The following is a 22,500-nucleotide window of genomic DNA, read 5'->3' as shown; positions in this document are numbered from 1 at the left end:
TAAATATGATTAGTGAAAGAGTGGGTTGCTCTCAGGAGCTCAGTAAATTCCAGCATGATACCCTGATAGGATGCCACCTGTACAACAATTCCAGTCATGAAATTTCCTCACTACGAGTCTGGGTTTGGCGGTTGCCAGGAGACGGTACTTGTCTGACTGCATTGTGCCGAATGTAAAGTTTGGTGGAGGGGGGATCATGGTGTGGGGTGTTTTTCAGGAGTTGGGCTCGGCCCCTTAGTTCCAGTGAAAGAGATTTTGGACAATTTCACGCTCCCAACTTTGTGGGAACAGTTTGGGGACGGCCCCTTCCTGTTCCAACATGACTGCGCACCAGTGCACAAAGCAGGTCCATAAAGACGTGGATGAGCCAGTTTGGTGTGGAAGAACTCGACTGGCCTGCACAGAGTCCTGACCTCAACCCCATAGAACACCTTTGGGATGAATTAGAGCGGAGACTGTGAGCCAGGCCTTCTCGTCCAACATCAGTGTCTGACCTCACAAATGTGCTTCTGGAAGAACGGTCAGAAATTCCCATAAACACTCCTAACCCTTGTGGAAAGCCTTCCCAGAAGAGTTGAAGCTGTTATAGCTGCAGAGGGTGGGCCGACATCATATTAAACCCAATGGACTAAGAATAGGACGTCACTCAAGTTCATATGCGTGTGAAGCCAGACGACCGAATACTTTTGGAAATATAGTATACATATAGTATAGCACCTATGCTGCATCTGTTATTTCTGACATCTTTTCACAGCTCTGTCATAAGTGAGGTTTTCTGAGTGAGCTTTAATGTGGAGGTGTTGATGCAGAGGGTGAGAGATGAGCAGTCTGTGAGCTGCAGTCTTGCACCTTTAGGTGTTATTACATCATTTCCTTAAAGCATAAATCCAAACTCCACCTCCTCCTTATTCAGCAGTGAACGCGGGTCCTGTCTGCCCCTGAGCCCATGTGGACGAGGTCATTTTTACTGAATGTGAAAAGCTGTGTTTATGAACATGCTGCCATTAGACGAGTTTAGCTGAGTCTATCTTCTGTGTCATTTGATTTTGGGGCAATAGGAAATATGGCTTTACAGAGAATTAGAACTGTTACACAGTCCTCTTCAGAAGTCAGAGACCACCCTTCACTTATTTATTTCCAGTCAGTAATAGTTACTCATTTTTCAGGAGATATTTCTGAAGAGATTAGATGTAAGGTAAGTGAAAAAACAGGTGTTTCTGGAACTGGAGTTCAAAAAATTATTAAAAGCTACAGAGAAAATGGGCCTCCTAACAACCACCTGGAAGACCTGGTAGACACCAAACCTGCCCCCATCAGATAAACAGCACTGAAAGCTTTGATCTCTGAGAGAGAGGAGAAGATCAAGCTGCTTCAGATCTGAAAACATCCACAGGTGTTTCTGTCCATCCTTCCACTGTGAGAAGACCACTCAGCGCTGTGGGTCTGAAAGGACGTGTAGATGATCAAGAAGAACCTCACTGAGAAAAGGAGACGGACACACCAAACAAAGAAGCTGGACAATGGACCGACCACGCCAGAGTCCAGACCTCAGCACCACTGAATGGGTTTGATTACTTCAGAAAATGATCAACCAGCTGCTGTGACTGATCCACTCCGACCAGCGCAACACACAGTAACACACCAGCACCACGTCAGTGTTACTGCAGTGCTGAGAATGACCCAACACCCAAACAGTACCTGCTCTGTGAGGGTCCATGGGGGTCCTGACCACTGAAGAACAGGGTAACAGAGTATCAGAGAAACAGATGGACTACAGTCTGTAACTGTAGAACTACAGAGTGCAGCTAAACGGTCAGTGGAGCTGATAAAGTGGACAGTGAGCGTAGAAACGAGGAGGTGGTCAGAACGTTACGCCTGTATTTCATTCGTGTGGAAATGTGGAGACGCACATTTCAATTACGTGAATTCAGTGTAGAAATAACTTCTGTCTCTCTCCCTCAGTCTCGAGTCGTCCAGCAGCAGGAGGGAGAGAGGAACTTTCACTCTTTCTATCAGGTGAGACTCGCTGGTCGTGGTACAAATTGAATAGGGGATAAAATTGGGTCGTTGTGTATTTGGACCAAATGATCACATAGTGTATGTATATTATACAAAATGTGGGTGCCCCTGGTCAACTCACACTTGTTGATTTTGCACGTGTAAATAAGTGAAAACATCCTCTACACGACACACTTCTACATAATTACTGCGTACTTGATGAAATTAAGTTACTTTTGCGTATGACTATTTCTACAGTACTGTAGTTTCACTGTAGTGTTATTGTAATATTTTGCGTATTCTAGGCAAAGATATGAAGATATAATCAGAATAACACAGCAGTGATCAGTGATTCAGCAGACTGAGTGACCCAAACCGGCCCCACTGAGCGGTCAGTGATTTTTAAGCTAAATGTGATGTGACTGTTTTGTGTGAGCAGTTGTTGCGCGGAGGATCTGATGAGCTGCTGAAGTCTCTGCACCTGAGCAAAGATCCCACAGACTACACCTACACCAGCCCGGGAGCCTCCGTCTCTACTGTAAGCTTTTAACCTCCGTTGATTGCATGTACTATAATTATAATAATAACAACAACAAAAATAGTCGGAACTTGTAAGGAAGATTTGAGAACGTATCCCTTTAGCTTAGCGTTTAATTAAAATTCTACATCTCTTTGGTATTGATTTAATAATTGGATCTGTATTATTGTTTGATATGATTTTAAATTAATAATCATAGATTCTTCTGTCACTGTTAAGCTTTATCACCTGTCTGTAAAGCACTTTGAGTTGCCACCAGTGTGATAAGTGCTCTATAAATAAAGATATTATCATTATTATTATTATTGTATTATTAATCATATGAATCTTACCATTAATAACGATCGTTATCATTTTAAAGTATAAGTTAAACTTAAAAAATATATAGCAGCTTAGAAAATGGATGGATGGATGGATGGATGGATGGATGGATGGATGGATGGATGGATATAATATAATATAATATAATATAATATAATATAATATAATATAATATAATATAATAATAATATAATATAATATAATATAAAATATTAATCTTTCTCACTCTCTCTCTCTGTCTGTCTTAGTCGTCCTCTGATGACCGTTCCTGTCACCGAGCGGTCATGGGAGCGCTGAAGGTCATTGGTTTCAGTGAGGAGGAGGTCAGCTCCGTCTATAAAATCCTCAGCACCATCCTGCACCTGGTCAGTAAAAGCAGGACACACCACTCCACTGCTAAGAGATCCAGACCAAAATCTGATCCACAGTTTTCAAACCATGTTTGGTATATTTAGGATACTTTATATAATCTTAATATGTTTTCTTATTAGTTTTAATCATTTATGCTCTGGGCTCTAATACGGCTACACAATTCCGGTCCTGGACTTAAGTTTAAGTCTTTGCTGAATCCTTAGCTACAATATTTAGTATTAATCTATACTTTTACTAAATTTGGTTGCACCACAAATCTGTAAGTTGTTTATTAACTAGTAACTAAGTTAATTAATTAATAGTTATAAACTAGCTAACTAATACGTTGGTCGCTTTAACATGACGATAACACGTTCAGAACCCGGGCCCGAACGCACGTCAGCTGTCCTGACTTTTTCAGTGGACTAAATTAAATAAAATATTCAGCACAGAAGAGAACAATGTGTACAAGTTACACTGAATCAAGCTCATTATCTACAGCCACTGTCTGTTTATTCTTTAATAAACCACACATGCAGCTTTTCAAACGACGGGTTCTGGCTGACCGGCTGGAGCTGGAGCCGTGGCCGTTTAGCTTCATGGTCATAGTTTAAACGAGGACGATCATTACAGCTGAAAGTAAAACCTCAGTGTGTAACGTTTAGAATTTTTTAGCTCTTCTTTCTTGCTTTTTTCTTGGTTTCTGATGGCTTCCCCACCACTTACACCTGCTCAGGTGGGGTGTAAATGTTTAGTAACTACTAAGCTCAGTATTAAAACTAGTCTGTGGTGCATCCTGTTCTGATTTAGTGACGCGTAAACCACAACTTGGTAAACTCTTACGTTACAACTAGCCAACATTTGAACTTGCAACCAGCCACTGGGGGCAGTGTTTAGCACAGCTGGGACGTTTCCCTCCTCAAACACACCCACTAAACCTGGCAGTTAACAAACAGGTGTAAACAAGTGTGTTGGAGCAGGTAAATCAGCAAACTGTGCCGTGAAATCAGCAAATCCAGGACCGGAGCTGTGCACCTCTGATCTGGTATAAACTGATGCTACTGCCTACTGAGACTAAATAAGATCTGTCTCTTCCTTTGATTCCTGTTGTTGATTTTAGGGGAACCTGCACTTTGAGACTGATGGAGAGTCTGTCCAGGTGGTGGGAGGAGACTCAGTGCGGCACATCTCTGAGCTGACCGATACTGAACCAGAAAGTGTTAATAAGGCGCTGCTTTACCGCACTGTGGCCACTGGGGGCGGAGAGGTCATCGAGAAAGGTCACAGCGAGCAGGAGGCCAGCTATGGACGAGATGCTTTCGCCAAGGTGCGGTGCTGTCAGATCTCACCACAGTATGTTTCCCTAAAGGAACAGCAGCCACACCCAAACAGCAATACAACAAACAAATAAGAGATGAATTCATACTGGTGCTCGGACGTGTTGCTAATGCTGATGTGTCAGAGTGCAAATCAATGTATCAAAAACATCATTTCCATTTGCGTCATTTTTACTTTACTTTGTGTAATTTGAAATTTCAGACTGACAGAAATGGACCAAAATTAATTTTTAAATCAGCTTTTAGACGTTAAGAATGTTCTTTTTGCTTCTATTTAACTATTTAAGGCCACCGCACTCTGGATGATTGTGCCAGTGCAGTGTCTCATAGCTTCAAGTAGCAGAGCGCTACAGAGCACTATGCACTGCAGTGAGAGTGCTAGTAAACGTTAAGCTCACATTAATCTGTACACACTACTCATATATCGCTGATGTCGGAAGAAAACCTCGTATCTCCATTTCTCACTTTGCGTTCTTGACTGAATCTGAAAATTCCTGTTGCCCTTTACATTGTGTGTAAATTTCATGATGAAAGGACTGAAAGAAATGGCTCCACTGACTTCATTAAAGTAAAGTAACCTACCGTTATGAAACTGAAGATATGAGCTGAAGGTCAGACTGGTAGCATTCGCCTGGTGTCTGGTCCCCTTTCGGTGCAGCGCCGACAGCGATGAGCTCTATAAAATCCCCTTCGTGTGTGAGAGCTGCACACTGCAGAACGTCATCAAAACAACACAGCTCATCTTCTTCATTTGGATCTCACTGCATAGCATTATTAGTCAACGCTGCCCCCTCAAGTTAAAGGCCACTCCACCCGGACCCCCTTTTAAAATCAACTAGAGGTTACAGGGCAATTAGCTACACAGTACAAGTGCCCTCCAGCTGCCTAGCTGCTGTATTTAAGATGATAGGAATAAATGATGTAGGTTCACTGATAAAATCCACCTGAAGTAGAACTACAACACTGTCAGATGGATGACTACACATTTCCAGGGTTACACTACACCCATTTTCAAGGGTAAGCTACATCTTCTCTATAGTTACATTGCACCCACTTCAGTGGCTGCACTACATCATTTCTATAGATACACCACATCCATTTCTATGGTTACACCACATCCATTTCTATGGTTACACTACATCCATTTCTATGGTTACACCACATCCATTTCTATGGTTACACTACATCCATTTCTATGGTTACACCACATCCATTTCTATGGTTACGCTACATCCATTTCTATGGTTACACCACATCCATTTCTATGGTTACACCACATCCATTTCTATGGTTACGCTACATCCATTTCTATGGTTACACCACATCCATTTCTATGGTTACGCTACATCCATTTCTATGGTTACACCACATCCATTTCTATGGTTACACCACATCCATTTCTATGGTTACGCTACATCCATTTCTATGGTTACACCACATCCATTTCTATGGTTACACCACATCCATTTCTATGGTTACGCTACATCCATTTCTATGGTTACGCCACATCCATTTCTATGGTTACACCACATCCATTTCTATGGTTACGCTACATCCATTTCTATGGTTACACCACATCCATTTCTATGGTTACGCTACATCCATTTCTATGGTTACACCACATCCATTTCTATGGTTACACCACATCCATTTCTATGGTTACGCTACATCCATTTCTATGGTTACGCTACATCCATTTCTATGGTTACACCACATCCATTTCTATGGTTACGCTACATCCATTGCTATGGTTACACCACATCCATTTCTATGGTTACACCACATCCATTTCTATGGTTACGCTACATCCATTTCTATGGTTACACCACATCCATTTCTATGGTTACACCACATCCATTTCTATGGTTACGCTACATCCATTTCTATGGTTACGCTACATCCATTTCTATGGTTACACCACATCCATTTCTATGGTTACCCTACAATTCTGTGCAAAAAAAGAACCAACCCCAAAATATATTAAAGCAGTAAGCTGTGAGAGGCCGTGGGTTACTGCGATTTTATCATGGTGAAGGGTATTCGTTGGCACGACTCAAGGTGGAGTAAAACTCCCTTCCCTGTGACAAAATCACAGTAAGCCACTGACTTGAGAGGCTTATTGCTTTTATAAAACAGTGGCCAACATTAAATATATTAAAACACACAATGTTTAGATGTTTGTTATTATTAATAATAATCAACATAAATAAGTATTCCACCAAGAAATGTAGTTCCTTTACAGTACAGTATCATTGCTAAACAACCACGGACTGAATGAGGAGAAGAATGTTTGGTAAACAGATTTTTAATAAAATGGTCTTTACTGGTGGTTCTGGCTGCTCAGAGTCCAGATTTAAAGCCTATAGAGAAAATTTAGTCTCACACTAAACACAAACTAGCTCTGCACTGCTTTCCAACTGTTTGCCGAGTGGAACAGCATTGACTCCGTCTGCTAACCCTAACACACAAAACTGTACACCCATGCGTATGATCACTCTGCACCCATTTCTGAGGTGATGCTACACCCAATTCTACAGTTACAGTACGCCCATTCTATGGTTACACTGCACCCATTTCCGTTGTTACAGTACACCCATTAATGCGGTTCTGAAAACAAAACTACGGCCTTTTTTAATAGCTACCAAAATGAATGCTTAGCAAAATGAACCAGCGACTAAAAGGCCCACATATACACGACATATCATTCCTGAATGGAGAATTCCAAGTCCAGGAGGGCCAGTGTCCTGCTCAGTCTGCTGGTTTTCCTGCTTCAACACACCTGATTCAACTCATCACCAGGTTTCGTAGATGTTTGAGCAGAAAAATCACAAAGCTGTGCTGGATGTCGGCCCTCCAGGGCCGGAACGGAAGAACCCGGCGCTAACACTGGATTTCTTTTGTTTTTTCTTTAAAGGGTCAGTAGTTCACAGTTTCCACCATAATTTACATCTTTCCCCTCAGCAGTCTTCCTATTCCCATCAGGGTTTGGTTGACAGGTACGCTGCTGTCTGTCTTCTTTCCGAACAGGAAACATTTCAGCATGCTCTCACTACCCTGAGCCTTTCCGTTTGCAGTTCTTTTTATAAGCTGAGGAAGTAAGTAAGCAGGTGTCGTGTGACGCGTTGCTGCCTCTAACTCTCTGTTTGTGTGTCTGCAGGCTCTGTATGAGCGACTGTTTGCATGGATAGTTGGGCGAATCAACAGTGTGATAGAGGTGAAGAACTACAATCCGGCACTGCATGGTAAAAACACGGTCATAGGAGTGCTGGACATTTACGGCTTTGAGATATTTGACAATAACAGGTCAGTACCAGCAAGTATTAGAGGTATTTTTGCTATTACACTTATCTTTGTCACTAAAATGATGTCCTGTGAGACTCTAATTACTGTTTAACTGTTGTTTAACTTATATAACAATCTACTGAATAAAGGGCTGAATTAATGTGACTCAAATGCATAGATCATTTCCACATGAGTAACATACTGTATTATACATCAACACAACTGTGCCGTTAAGGTTTGATTGTATTTGGAAATATTTGTGTTAATGTAATATATTTCTCTCCTCTAGTTTTGAGCAGTTCTGCATTAACTACTGCAATGAGAAGCTTCAGCAGCTCTTCATTGAGCTCATCCTGAGACAAGAGCAGGAGGAGTATCACAGAGAGGGCATCACCTGGCAACATGTGAGAACTTACCTAAACGAACATATATATGTATATATATATATATATATATACCACACACTATATGGACAAAAGTATTGGGGCACACCTCCTAATTATTGAGTTCAGGTGTTTCAGCCACACTCATTGCTAACAGGAAAACATTAAGCATACAGACTTGCAGCCTCCATAGACAAACACTGGACAGTGGGTCCTACTGATGAGTTCAGTGACTGTAAACATGGAGCTGTCATAGGAAGCTGCCTCTGCCACAAGTCAGAAATTTCTGTCCTGCTAGATCTGCCCCAGACACCTGTTAGTGCTATTGTTGTGAAATGGAAGCAGCTAGGAGCAACAACAGCTCAGCCATGAAGTGTTAGCCCACGCAAACTCACAGAGTGAGGCCGCCGAGTACTGAATCGCACGGTTCCCTGACCAAGCAGCTACACACAAGCCTACAGTAGCACCAGTACTAGACTCTGGAGCGGTGTAAACATATTCTGTGGACTGATGAATCACGCTTCTCTGTCTGTCAGTCTGATGGGTGAGTCTGGGTTTGGCGAATGCCAGGAGAACGTTACCTGCCCGACTGCACTGAGCCAGTGGATTTAGAATGGGACTCATAAAAGCTCCTGTAGGTATAACGTGTAGTGTCCCAATACTTTTGTCCATGTAGTGTACGTATGTTTGTCTGTGTGTATATGCACTTGGCCAATATTGAACTTTGAATATATCACATATTTTGGTGAGTTAATTTTATTTGTGTACTTATTTAATTTATTTACATGATTTTAATATTAATTATGTTTGTGTGGTCACTTTGGGTGGGCCAAGGCCCGCTGGGCACAATCAAACGCTGACACTGAGGGAATGCTCTACATCTGCGTTTATGTTTGATTGTCTGATCAGATCCATTGCATTTTTATCTCATTGATCTGGACAGATTGACTACTTCAATAACCAGATCATCGTGGATCTGGTGGAACAGCCCCATAAGGGCATCATCTCCATCCTGGATGAGGCGTGTCTGACGGCAGGAAAAGTTACAGACACCGTTTGCTTGGACAGCATGAACCACAAACTCGGACAGCATCCTCACTATACGTCCCGCAAGGTATGACCACATGATGGTTTCTCAGTCTCTCTGAATTGAAACTTGTTGGTAACTGTTTTATAGTTTAATTTAAGTTGGCCGTCTCACTCTCATAGTAGATTAACAGATTAACAGGTCCAATTGACACATGTCCTGACTAATCGCTGTGTGTAGTGTGTTGAAGCTCACTGCTTTATTGGCACATTGTTTTTAGTCTTTTATCCTTATAATGACTACAAAGTATATACTGGACCATATGTTGTCTGGACCAGTACACTAGTATTGGTGTCAGTCAACCAGTGCTGGTTCTTCCTGTACCCAAGCATGACCTCATATTTCATAGTTATTTATTAGAAATGCATCTTACATACTGAGTGCAGGGTACCCCAACGATTCATGACGTGCATGCTCACATGAGTGTAACTGTAATGCCGGGGGGTGATGATGAGGTGGATGCATACGCTGAGAAAAGTGAGATTTATTAGGGGCAAATCGGTCCAGGGTCAGAGAGCCAACACGGGTAGATCGGGGAACAGACATGAGGAAAATAAACACAGACTAAACACACAGCAGAAGTCAGAAGAAACAAGACCAAACAATATAATACATACCACGCAAAGACCAACCAACTAACAGGGCAAAATACAGGGCTTAAATACAGAAGCTATGAGGGTTAACAAGACACAGTTGGATAACAGGTGAGAACAATCAAGGGCGGAGTCTAGAAACAAGGGGGCAGGACCAAGAAGAAACAAAACAAGGAATCACATGGACAAGACCAAAAAAAAAAAAAGCACATAGAGGACTGGGAGGGGCCAATCGTTATTTTTAAATTGCAACAGACTTGACAGGAAGGTTTCGAAGTCAGTGCCGTTTATTGTTGCAGTGCTCCACCAAGCAACCATCATAACCAACTAAACCTATTATGCTTTAAGCGTGTTTTTATACAACCCCAGTTCCAAAGAAGTTAGGAAAACATGTGAAGTAATAATAAGAGCATTAAGTCATCACTAATTGTGTTCAACCTGTATTAAACATATGACAACAATTAAAACAGGTGATATTTAATGTTTTACCTTATGAACGCCATTGTTTTATGTAAATAGATGCTCATTCCAAATGTGATGCCTGCAAAACATTCCAAAAACGTTGGTTGGGATGGGAGCATGTTTACCGCTGAGTTAAAGAATTGAATTGAGAACCGTTCGTCTCTGTGTTTGCACACTGTGAAATTAGATCTCTGCATTTAACCCATCCGTGCAGTGAAACACCCACATACACACACTAAGGCGGAGGATTTTCCGAAGACATGGTCAAAAACCAGGCATAGGTCAGGACCAGCACAGATCAGAACAAGTCCAAAGGGAGAAGGCAAAAACAAAGTCAGAAAGTACTGAAATAAAGTCCAGTTAACAGTCAGACAATGCACTGAAAATAATCTCAGTAGCTCTAGAAATAGAAGCAGTACCTTCAGTTAACCAAAAAACCCTGGGCTTGGGCTACGTTCACATTTCAGGCCTCATTGCTCAAGTCTGATCTCTCTCGATGGTTCACACTCGTTCACATAAGTGACTGAAATCTGTCACTTATGTGGACAAACTGGCGTCCTGAAATGACAAATTCTACTCAGTACCGTCACGTGACTGAATCACTGCATCATCAGCACAAACTAACGAGCAGAACGAGCTTCGCTGAGAAGATCATTAACTCTGATCAGCTCTCAGCTTCATTATTAGAGCCAGACGGAGGAGAAGAAGGTGAGATGAGCTGCTTTTACAGGCTTTAACGTCTATTTGGCGCTGTTGCCATGGTAACGCTGAATGATGCTGTGTCCACACAGATCTGACTCGCATTAAGGCAAAACATTTGGATTTGTCCTACTTCAACCTGGTAATGTGACTGTAGCTTAAAGACTATCTAAAAGATCACATGAAACAAGAATGGCATGTGGTGTCCACAGAAGAATCATTCGTGGACTGAAGACACAAACTGATCTGGCTTTAAACGCTTTTCTGTTATAGGAGTCGTCTGTGCAGCTGAACAGGGCCTGTTGTTCTATTTTCAATAGGAGACAGTTCTGCACTGCAGGAGGGCCAGTCTTGCACCCGCACCCTCTGGTTATGCAGCTATGCTGCTGTAACGCGTGCAGAATGTGGCTTGGGGTTAACATGTTGAAATAAGCATGGCTGTCCCTACATAACACATGTCTAGGAGGCAGCATATGTTTCTGTAAAATGTGTTGAGTGGTAATTTTGCTTTCACATTAATAAACCCAAGCAGGTTTTAGATGTTTTTTGGACATTGCCTGGTAAATTGCCTCATCCCACATTTTTGGAACATATTGCAGGCCTCAGTTTCAGAATGAGTTTATATTAACAAAAAAATAGTGAAGCCGGTAAGATAAAGCATTAAATACCTCATTATGGTCCTGTTTTGGAAGTGCTACTGCTTGTAGTGGCACTCTACCTCCACAGGGTATAAAAGGCTACATCCGTTAACACGAGTGTATTTGCATGCACCACTTAGTATTGGCTGCATTTTAGTGATGTGCTAATGTAAAGCTGGGGAGCAACGAGGAGGCGGACGCATATACGAAGAGAAGCCAGATTTATTAGGGGCAAATCCAGATTCAGGGTCAAAACGGTCCAGGGTCAGAGAGCCAATACGGAGAGAATGAGGGACAGACATTACAGAAAAGGAAAACAGGCTAAACAAGCAACGGAGAACAAACACCAAACGATACGATACAATACAGAACAAAGACCAGCAAACAACTAGGGAAAAACACAGGGCTTAAATACAGAGAGAATGAGGGTTAACAAGACACAGGTGGTACAATTAAGGGCAGGGTCTGGAAACAAGGGGGCAGGACGGAAGGAAGCGAAACAAAAGCACATGGAGGACTGGGAGTGGCCAATCGTGACAGCTAAATGTTGTGGACAGACTTCCTAAATGGGAAGATCTCCTATTTTGGGCCTGTTTAAAAACTGCAGTCTATCATGTCTAAGCTACATAAATAAAGGAGGGTGTCGCACTGTGTTTTACTGAATCTTAAACACAGGAGAGCGTTTTTCCCAGTGCAGGGTTTCACTGTACTGACTGTACAATCAGACGTTTTGCAGAGCTACAAACACTCATTTGCTTCCATCTATTGCGAGCTACAGTAAATAACGAGAGACGTGCAATATTAATGATATGTGATAGATTATGGAACATGGACTGTAGAGCATGTGTTTGGTGCACCTGTTGTCATGTGCAGAGGTGGGGCGAGTGGCCTAAATCAGTACTGAGGTAAACGTATTGATACTTGCATATGTAGAATGTTTCACTACATCCAGTATTTATCAGCATCGTAACTGAAGATTGTGCAGCTGTTTTTTGTTTTTAGATTTTTTTTTTTTGGTCTAAAATGCAAAGCCCCAAACATTTTAAAATTAAACACAAAAATTGAAATTAGTGACTAAATATGAATGACCAAAATATAACAGGGTAAAAGGTTCCTTTACTCACTTTAGTCGGAGTAAAAATATTATGATTTAAAAATACCTAGAAGAGTAAAAATCTATATCTAAATCAGTATTTTACTTAAGTACATGTACTTGAGTGAATGTAACTAGTTACTACTCCCCTCTGATGTCCTTAGCATGTGGCCTAACTGCATTTCGTCAATCAGCCAGACGCATTTTTTGTAACAGTGTTTTGTCCCACTACTTTTGGAGGTGTTCAGATCCATGATGGGAGGATTCCTTTGGTGTAATTGCGCTTATGATTAATGTCCACAAAAGTGTATGTATCCACTATATATATATATATATATATATATATATATATATATGTGTGTGTGTGTGTGTGTGTGTGTATGCATATATGCTATATTTTCAAAAGTTTTCACTCCCCCATCCAAATCACTGAGTTCAGGTGTTCCAGTCTCTTCCGTGGCCACAGGTGTATAAAGCCGAGCCCCTCGGCCTGCAGACTGCTTCTACAGACATTTGTGAAAGAATGGGTCGCTCTCAGGAGCTCAGTGAATTCCAGCGTGGTGCCGTGATCGGACGCCACCTGTGCAGCAAGTCCAGTCATGAAATTTCCTCACTACTAAATATTCCACAGTCCACTGTCAGTGGGATTATAACAAAGTGGAAGCGATTGGGAACGACAGCAACTCAGCCACGAAGTGGGCGGCCACGTAAAATGACAGCGCGGTCAGCGGATGCTGAGGGGCATAGTGCGCAGAGGTCACCGACTTTCTGCAGAGTCAATCACTACAGACCTCCAAACTTCATGTGGCCTTCAGATCAGCTCAAGAACAGCGTAGAGAGCTTCATGGAATGGGTTTCCATGGCCGAGCAGCTGCATCCAAGCCTTACATCACCAAGCGCAGTGCAAAGCGTGGAATGCAGTGGAGTAAAGTGCCGCCACTGGACTCTAGAGCAGTGGAGACGTGTTCTCTGGAGTGACCAATCACGCTTCTCCATCTGGAAATCTGACGGATGAGTCTGGGTTTGGCGGTTGCCAGGAGACGGTACTTGTCTGACTGTGTTGTGCCACTCCTAATCCTTGTGGAAAGCCTTCCCAGAAGAGCTGAAGCTGTTATAGCTGCAAAGGGTGGGCCGACATCATATTAAACTCTATGGACTAAGAATGGGATGTCACTCAAGTTCATATGAATGTGAAGCCAGACGACCGAATACTTTTGGAAATATTGTGTGTGTGTGTGTGTGTGTGTGTGTGTGTGTGTGTGTGTGTGTGTGTGTGTGTGTATAAATAATGGATACATGCATCCACTTTTGTGGACATTTACTATTTACTATTACTATTTTGTATATGGATGTTAAATTTTATGTTTTTGTTTATGTATCAAACTCAGGAAATAATTATTAATTAAATGCCATATTTGTGTGTTCTCTTTATATGATATCGTATCATTAATCCAACAGAATAAGGAATTTGATTGGGGCTGCATTCAACTGTGCATGTTCATGAATTTGCCACTCTGGGACAAATTTCTGATTGGTATTGGGAGAATATTGTAATATTTCATGTTATCAATATTGCTTATTAGTAATAAACTGTGGCATTGCTGCTTGACCTGCTCTTTGTTTGTGCTGCTGCAGTCAGTCGGCCCAGTCAGCAGGGAGCAGCATTCCCACAGTCAAGACATCACAGCCTAGCCTGGAGCTCAGAAGCTGTAAACCAAAGAGAACTTACTTCAGCTGAGGATATTCTCTCTATCACTGCTGAAATAACCACATCTGTCGCTCTTCGTTTGAGAGGATACAGTTGGTGACTGACCATCTGAAGGCTCAGACTTACACCAACTTCTAGTTGAATGCTCTGTGGTGTTTCAGATCATCCACAATCAACAGTTTCACTGGCCACTTTATCAGAAACCTCTCTCTTGTAGCTCCACCTTGCTGGATGTGCAGTTCAAGACTGCAGCTCATCTGTTGCACAGTTTGTGTTCCTCATCCTCTAGTCCTACATCAGTGGTCAGTTTCTGGCACAGAAACACTCTTGTCTGGATGTTTTTTTGGGGGGGGGGGTGGACCACTCTCAACCTAGCAGTGACACTGACCTTTGTAAAAATCACAAATAATATCTGGACAACAGCAGTCCTGTGGTCAGAAACTGACCAATAATGAATGGGGTAGAGGGGGCCGATGGACTGCAGTCAGATGGACTTCAGTCTGTAATGTGTCTCATCTGTTTTGTGCTCTTAATGTTGTGACCACATTCACTTGACCTGTCTGTAACTGCTCTCTCTCAGCTGAATCCAACTGACAAGAGCATGGAGTTCCACCGGCACTTCCGCATCCGACACTACGCTGGTGACGTCACGTGAGTTTAGACTACTTTCCTCCAGCTCTAAAGATGTTACAGGGGAGGTCCACTGATATTCCAAACTTCCTGCACAGTTAAATTGCTGAGATGTAAACAGTGGTGGACAGTAACTGAGTAACTGAGTATCTGAGTAACTGAGTAACTGAGTAACTGAGTAACTGAGTATCTGAGTAACTGAGTAACTGAGTAACTGAGTAAATGTAATTGGTTTCTGTACTTTAGTATTTTTGGTGTATCTGTACTGAAGTTTCTCCGTTCTGGGGACTTTCTCCTTTCACTCCACTACATTTCAGAGTCTAATATCCGACTTTTTCCTCCTACATTTTGAGAAATCTGTCGTTCCTTTTGGTTTCTGTGTGTATAAAAACGTAACATGTCAAAACGAAAGAAGCGCAAAGCCAGAGCACCAATCAGGGCCCAGCGGTCACTTTGTTTAGAGCTGGTTTTGACCTGTTGGTCATACCGACCCAGTGCAGCACGCGGTTCAACGTCAGCGCAGCAGCGCAAAACTTTGGGAGAGTCTGTTCAACATAAATGATGAACTAACCTAACTTTGTGTAAATAGAGCTCAATATAGAAATATGTCCACATATGCAGTCGAGACTGACGCGGCTTTTTTCTGAATTTCTACAAACACCATTTCATTTTATAGTAAATGAGTTTGGGCTGGTTTATGTTTATGAACAGACGCCTACAGATCAACATAGTAAAGGAGCTCATCTGTGATCCTGAGTTTAAAGCTAGTTTTTATTCAACTTAAACTTGGAACTAAGTTGTAAATAAATCTGAAACTGAAACTTTGCTTGTGTGTAAAAAGTGATTTCAGAGCCACTCGGTTCTCCCTGATGGAAACTGTTTACCTTCAGTGTTTTGAGCTTCTGATCATTTTAATAGACGTCAGCGTCACTAATTAATGACGTTCTATTAAAAGACTGGTTTACCAAGAGAGACGCTGGAGGACTTTCACCTGAAATGAGTTCATGAAGCCAGTCTGGTTATAAAAATGATAACAGGACATCAGAGCCAGAATTCCTCTTTTAGTACTTTTACTTTATACTTAAGTACATTTGAAGGAAAATACTTTAGTACTTTTACTCAAGTGGAGGTCTAAAGGGAGGAACTTCTACTTTTACTGGAGGAATATTTTACCTTGGGGGTCTCGACTTTAACTCAAGCACATGGTTTGTGAACTTCGTCCACCGCTGAATGTAAACAAACTCATTCAGAGTGGTTTGATGTGAAGTGCTTCATTGTAGAGAATCTATACTGTGGTCTTCACAATATCTACAGCACAAATAAACCTTTTTATTTACCATCCAAGACCACCAGTGAACCTACATGTGTCTTATGAGTTTTATATATAATGTTGATGTTAAATCTGAAAAAAAAGTTTTCTTTGCCACTATTAATGTGTATAAACATACATCTTAGTCTAAATCTTCTCAAAACTGTCGTAAGACAATGTCATCAGGCAGTGAATCCATAACCTCATGTAGGAACTTTCTGTGAGGAGCTTTTAGAGGGAGACGTCTGGTTCCCATCACCACCACTGTGAGCAGCTCTGACTCACTAAGTTTCTCTAGAGCAGAGCGTTTCACACCAAACCGCTCAGAACGACTCTGAACCATTTAATTACGCAGAAATGTTTAGAAATCAGTGGAATCCACCTTTAGCTATATTTTAATGTTTTTATTTTTTGATACTTTGCAGCTGTCCTCTACACTGTGTGAACATTTTCTATATTTTCAAGCTTTTTTAATCTTACATTCACAAATCTTCTAAACATTTTTCCTTCTTCCTTTTTTCTTTACATATTGTCGCTGCTGTAAAAAACCTTCTCCAAAGTGGAAACATTAAAACAGAAAGAAGACACTGTTAACCTCAGTGTGCATTAATGAGAAGAGTGTTTATTTACCCTTAATTTCCACAAATCTTCATTTATTTTCACTTTTTTTAGATCAAAAAGTTTGATATAGTCAAATAAACGCTTAAAATTTCAAAGCATACAGGCTGTTTCAAAATATTTGGTGCATACAAACTCACAAACATCGTAAGTGGTAAAGAGGAAAAACTAAAAACAGAAGAATAATGCAGAATATGAGCCCTTTAATGAATCAAAACATCTCATACTACGTACTTTCCAAGAGATTAGAGGCTAAGCAGTGACAGACTGGTCCCAAATAGCACCCACTCTGCTGTATGACTCATCTGAATTGTGGTTAAGTGCCTGGCTTCGCGTTTCCAGGCCCTCCAGCAGCTGGGGCTGGAATAATGGCCCTGTATTCCCTCAGCGTGAACTTCACATGTGCTAAAAACTCTCAGGAGAACTGGTTGGTACATAAGTGTTAACGGTAATCCCCCAGTCCATCTGCTGTGCCAGCGCTCTGCTCTCAGAGAGAACAGCAGACCGAGGTTATTAGTACAAACGTACTGTTCTCTTCTCAGGCCACACAGTCCATATATGGAATATAAGTTATAAAAAAAGACCTGTTTTGAGCCGATTAGAGCAGAATTGTAATTTTTTTAGGTATAAATCTGGTGTGCACCAGATGCTATCTGGTGAGCGCCCAATACTACCAAGTGAGCACCAGATACTATGTGGTGAGCACCCAGTCTTCTTCTTCTTTCGGCTGCTCCCTTCAGGGGTCGCCACAGCGGATCATCTGCCTCCATCTTGCCCTATCCACTGCCTCCTCTACTTTCACACCAACCATCTCCATGTCCACCTTCACTACATCCATAAACCTTCTCTGAGGTCTACCTCTTCTCCTTATACCCAGCAGCTCCATCTCCAACATTCTTTGCCCAATATCTCCACTATTCCTCCTCAACACATGTCCAAACCATCTCAACCTGGCCTCTCTGGCTTTATCTCCTAACTGCTCCACCTTCACCGTCCCTCTGATCTGCTCATTTCTAATCTTGTCCATCCTGGTCACTCCCAACGAAAATCTCAGCATCTTCATCTCCACCACCTCCAGCTCAGCCTCCTGTCTTTTAGACAGAGCCACAGTCTCCAAACCAAACATCATAGCAGGACGCACTACTGTCTTGTAGACCTACATGTGGTGAGCACCCAGTAATAAATGAAAAATTATATATTTATATCTGCTTATTATACATATATATATAAAATGGCAACAGGTGGCACAAGAACAAAGAAAGTGATGTAAAGATGATCAGGTACATTTATTTGTTCAGACAAAGCTGTAAAAACCTTAATAATTTAATAATTTGTGTCGTTCAAAGACATATACTAAATGTAGGCTGCCTTTGATGTACAGCGCTGTGTGAAGGTTTCAGGCGTCTAAGCGAATGTTTAATCAGTTTCCCTCAGCAGTGAGTTTATCACAATATACATTAGAATAAAGTCGTATTCATAATTCAGATAAACAGAAATATATATATATATATATATATATATGTATACATATATTTTTATATACACTGCTCAAAAAAATAAAGGGAACACTCCAATAACTCATCCTAGATCTGAATGAATGAAATATTCTCATTGAATACTTTGTTCTGTACAAAGTTGAATGTGCCGACAACAAAATCACAAAAATCATCAATGGAAATCAAACTTATTAACCAGTGGACTCCTGGATTTGGAGTCACACACAGAATTAAAGTGGAAAAACACACGACAGGCTGATCCAACTTTGATGTGATGTCCTTAAAACAAGTCAAAATGAGGCTCAGTGTTGTGTGTGGCCTCCACGTGCCTGTATGACCTCCCTACAACCCCTGGGCAGCTCCTGATGAGGTGGCGGATGGTCTCCTGAGGGATCTCCTCCCAGACCTGGACTAAAGCATCCGCCAACTCCTGGACAGTCTGTGGTGCAACGTGGCGTTGGTGGATGGAGCGAGACACGATGTCCCAGATGTGCTCAATCGGATTCAGGTCTGGGGAACGGGCGGGCCGGTCCAGAGCTTCAATGCCTTCATCTTGCAGGAACTGCTGACACACTCCAGCCACATGAGGTCTAGCATTGTCCTACATTAGGAGGAACCCAGGGCCAACCACACCAGCATATGGTCTCACAAGGGGTCTGAGGATCTCATCTTGGTACCTAATGGCAGTCAGGCTACCTCTGGTGAGCACATGGAGGGCTGTGCGGCCCTCCAAAGAAATGCCCCCCCACACCATTACTGACCCACTGCCAAACCGGTCATGCTGAAGGATGTTGCAGGCAGCAGATCGCTCTCCACGGCGTCTCCAGACTCTGTCACGTCTGTCACATGTGCTCAGTGTGAACCTGCTTTCATCTGTGAAGATCACAGGGCGCCAGTGGCCAATTTGCCAATCCTGGTGTTCTCTGGCAAATGCCAAGCGTCCTGCACGGTGTTGGGCTGTGAGCAAGACCCCCATCTGTGGACGTCAGGCCCTCATACCGTCCTCATGGAGTCGGTTTCTAACCGTTTGTGCAGACACATGCACATTTGAGGCCTGCTGGAGGTCATTCTGCAGGGCTCTGGCAGCTCCTCCTGTTCCTCCTTCCACAAAGGCGGCGGTAGCGGTCCTGCTGCTGGGTTGTTGCCCTCCTACGGCCTCCTCCACGTCTCCTGGTGTACTGGCCTGTCTCCTGGTAGCGCCTCCAGCCTCTGGACACTACGCTGACAGACACAGCAAACCTTCTTGCCACAGCTTGCATTGATGTGCCATCCTGGATGAGCTGCACTACCTGAGCCACTTGTGTGGGTTGTAGAGTCCGTCTCCTGCTACCACGAGTGTGAAAGACCACCAACATTCAAAAGTGACCAAAACATCAGCCAGAAAGCAGAAAGGTACTGAGAAGTGGTCTGTGGTCCCACCTGCAGAACCACTGCTTTATTGAGTGTGTCTTGCTAATTGCCAGTAATTTCCACCTGTTGTCTGTTCCATTTGCACAACAGCTGTGAAACTGATGGTCAGTGTTGCTTCCTAAGTGGACAGTTTGATTTCACAGAAGTTTGATTTACTTGGAGTTATATTGAGTTGTTTTAGTGTTCCCTTTATTTTTTGAGTAGTGTATATATAATGATATATATACATACACACACACACATATATATAAATAATCATTATTAATTAATATTCAATAAAGTTAGTTTATTCAAATATTAACACTTTTCTCAGCAAATAAACAAACAAAAATAAACAAACTACACAAACAAATAGATTTTGAAAATGTGTCTTGGGTGCCTGAGACTTTCACACAGTACTGTAGTTAGCAATAAGTTATGGGAAAGCTCCCAGAGGCTGGATGAGGAGGAGAAACTGCTCTTTTCACTTTTCTTTGTCACTTGAACTTGAAGACATTTTGCCCGCTTGCTCATTTAGCTTTAATGCAAGAGCCAGCAGAGTTAGGCAGTCTACATTTAGCTGTATGTCTTTGAATGGGACAAATTGGTAAATTATTAAGGTTTCTTATAGCTGTCTGAACAAATAAAGATAGATCATCCCAGCTGTGATGTTATTGGTGATAACTCCCTCCTCGAGTGCTCTGCTGCTTTAATACAGCAGTTAAATAAATACAGTAAGAAATGAATAAACTGGCCGTGAACGCGGCGTTTAATATGTTTTAATGTTCAGCTCCTTCCTCCTAATTAGAGCTCCTTAAGGAGCAGCTCGTTGCTACGTCAGAGTAACGAGCTCCGCCCACTCGCTGCTCAGCCGGCAGTTCGTTCTCCAGCTCCTTATACTAAATTCCCAAACTGTCGTCTCCACTGAGCAGCTTTTCAGTCGGCAGCTGTGACAGAAGAACAGCTGAACAACCTGGAATCAGCCAGAAATGAACCCAACACCATTCGCCAGACGTGTCTGATCTTCAGAGTCGGACCAAATCAGACTGAGCCATAAAACTGAGCCAATATCAGGTTCAGCTCAGTTTGGTCAGTTTGTCCAGATCAGTATTAATGTTGTTTTATTCCAGCCGGTCTGTAAAGCTTCTTACAGCCCGTTTAGTTTGGCGAATGGTGTTGGGTTCATTTCTGGCTGATTCCAGGTTGTTCAGCTGTTCTTCTGTCACAGCTGCCGACTGAAAAGCTGCTCAGTGGCGACGACAGTTTGGGAATTTAGTGTCGTCTCGTCTTCAGAGTCGGACCAAATCGGCTGTCGGTCAGATGTGGTCTTAACAGGGTCCGTTTTCTGTTTGTGGTAAAGTAAAAACGTTCAGATGGCTGGAGCGTCTCCTACAGCTGTCAGAGTCGTTGCTTAGCAACAGCGTCTCAGTGGAGTGATGCAGTGTTTGTGAAAAACCTGTGACGTTGTGGTGAAATAACAGCAGTTAGAACGGCTCTCAACCAATCAGCTCGCGTGGCCGGAACTAACTGTCCTATAAATATATATAAAGCTCAGAAGACTCGTGTAGGTTCTCTGGTGGTTTTGGATAGTCAATAAAATGCCTATATTTGCGTTGTAGTCATGGCGACTCCTGGTTCCTGTCACCAAGAAATCTGAACCTTCACATCAAACCACTCTACATGACTTTGTTTACATCTCAGTAGTTAGGTTATGCAGAAAAACAAGTCTGAAATATGCTGTATGAGGACATCAGAACGAGTTTGAATACAAAGCTGGCAAAGTTGCTGCTGGTGCAGGAATTTTCTGCAACTCCGTAACTCAAGGGCGCTGTCCTAATTTAGGAGCTGGTGGGCCTTTTTTTCCTCACAGAGGAAGGAAGAGCAGAGAGAGAACGAAAATAGACGACACATTTTTCACCTCATTTTCTCCGCTGCTCTATTATGATGGTGATGACGGTGGGGGAGCTGTGCTGAGACGTGTTTTATATCCTATGTGCTTGGCGTGCGGTTTGTTGAGCGTGGCGGAGCGGGATAAGGGTGAGCAGATCTGAAAAGGGCCTGAAACGAAATCAGTACATCATGCTGTGGAAAGCTGCTCTGGGTATAAACACGCGGTATCTGGAGTCACTCAGATCTTATAATTAGTAATTGGGTCAGATGTGCAGAGGAATCTGCCCCTGAACACTAAATAACATTAAAGGCCGATTCAGAAGCCAAACCACTTGTGCTGTGTTCACATGCTGGCTCTGAGAATCCCGGCGTTCCGTGCCTCCGTACACATGGAAAGGTTACCATGGTGACAGTGTTAGTGAGGAAGGCAGAGGATGAAGAGCTTTAGCAGTGTCAGTTCATTTGGTCTCCTGTTTGAAAGTGTTTGAGGATGTTGATGTGACAGTGTGACTGAAGGACGAGTCTCTCTGAACTCCTCCATCTCTCTCCCTCTGTCGGAGTGTCTGTGTTGATGCTGGTCTCTTCCACTGTTTATTTCATCTCTCTCTCTGTCTCTCTCTCTCTCTCTCTCTCTCTCTCTCCCTTTCTTTCTCTCTCTCTCTCTCTCTCTCTCTCTCT

General features: G+C 42.4%; 1 protein-coding gene across 1 annotated transcript in view; it reads left to right on the top strand.

Annotated features, from left to right (window-relative positions):
- myo1g (myosin IG) overlaps positions 1–22,500 on the top strand; it is a 112,095-nt gene that overhangs the window by 16,769 nt on the left and 72,826 nt on the right. Inside the window, exons 5-12 of the mRNA XM_037535569.1 lie at positions 1,963–2,016; positions 2,438–2,536; positions 3,106–3,222; positions 4,329–4,535; positions 7,703–7,848; positions 8,117–8,231; positions 9,154–9,324; positions 15,071–15,141. Of these exons, the coding sequence (XP_037391466.1) occupies positions 1,963–2,016; positions 2,438–2,536; positions 3,106–3,222; positions 4,329–4,535; positions 7,703–7,848; positions 8,117–8,231; positions 9,154–9,324; positions 15,071–15,141 (980 nt within the window). The remainder of the gene's footprint in view (positions 1–1,962; positions 2,017–2,437; positions 2,537–3,105; positions 3,223–4,328; positions 4,536–7,702; positions 7,849–8,116; positions 8,232–9,153; positions 9,325–15,070; positions 15,142–22,500) is intronic.

This window comes from Pygocentrus nattereri, chromosome 27 (assembly GCF_015220715.1).
Source record: "Pygocentrus nattereri isolate fPygNat1 chromosome 27, fPygNat1.pri, whole genome shotgun sequence".
Lineage (NCBI taxonomy): Eukaryota > Metazoa > Chordata > Actinopteri > Characiformes > Serrasalmidae > Pygocentrus > Pygocentrus nattereri.
Note: the sequence above shows the minus strand (reverse complement) of the source record. Positions and strands in the feature narration are given on the sequence as shown.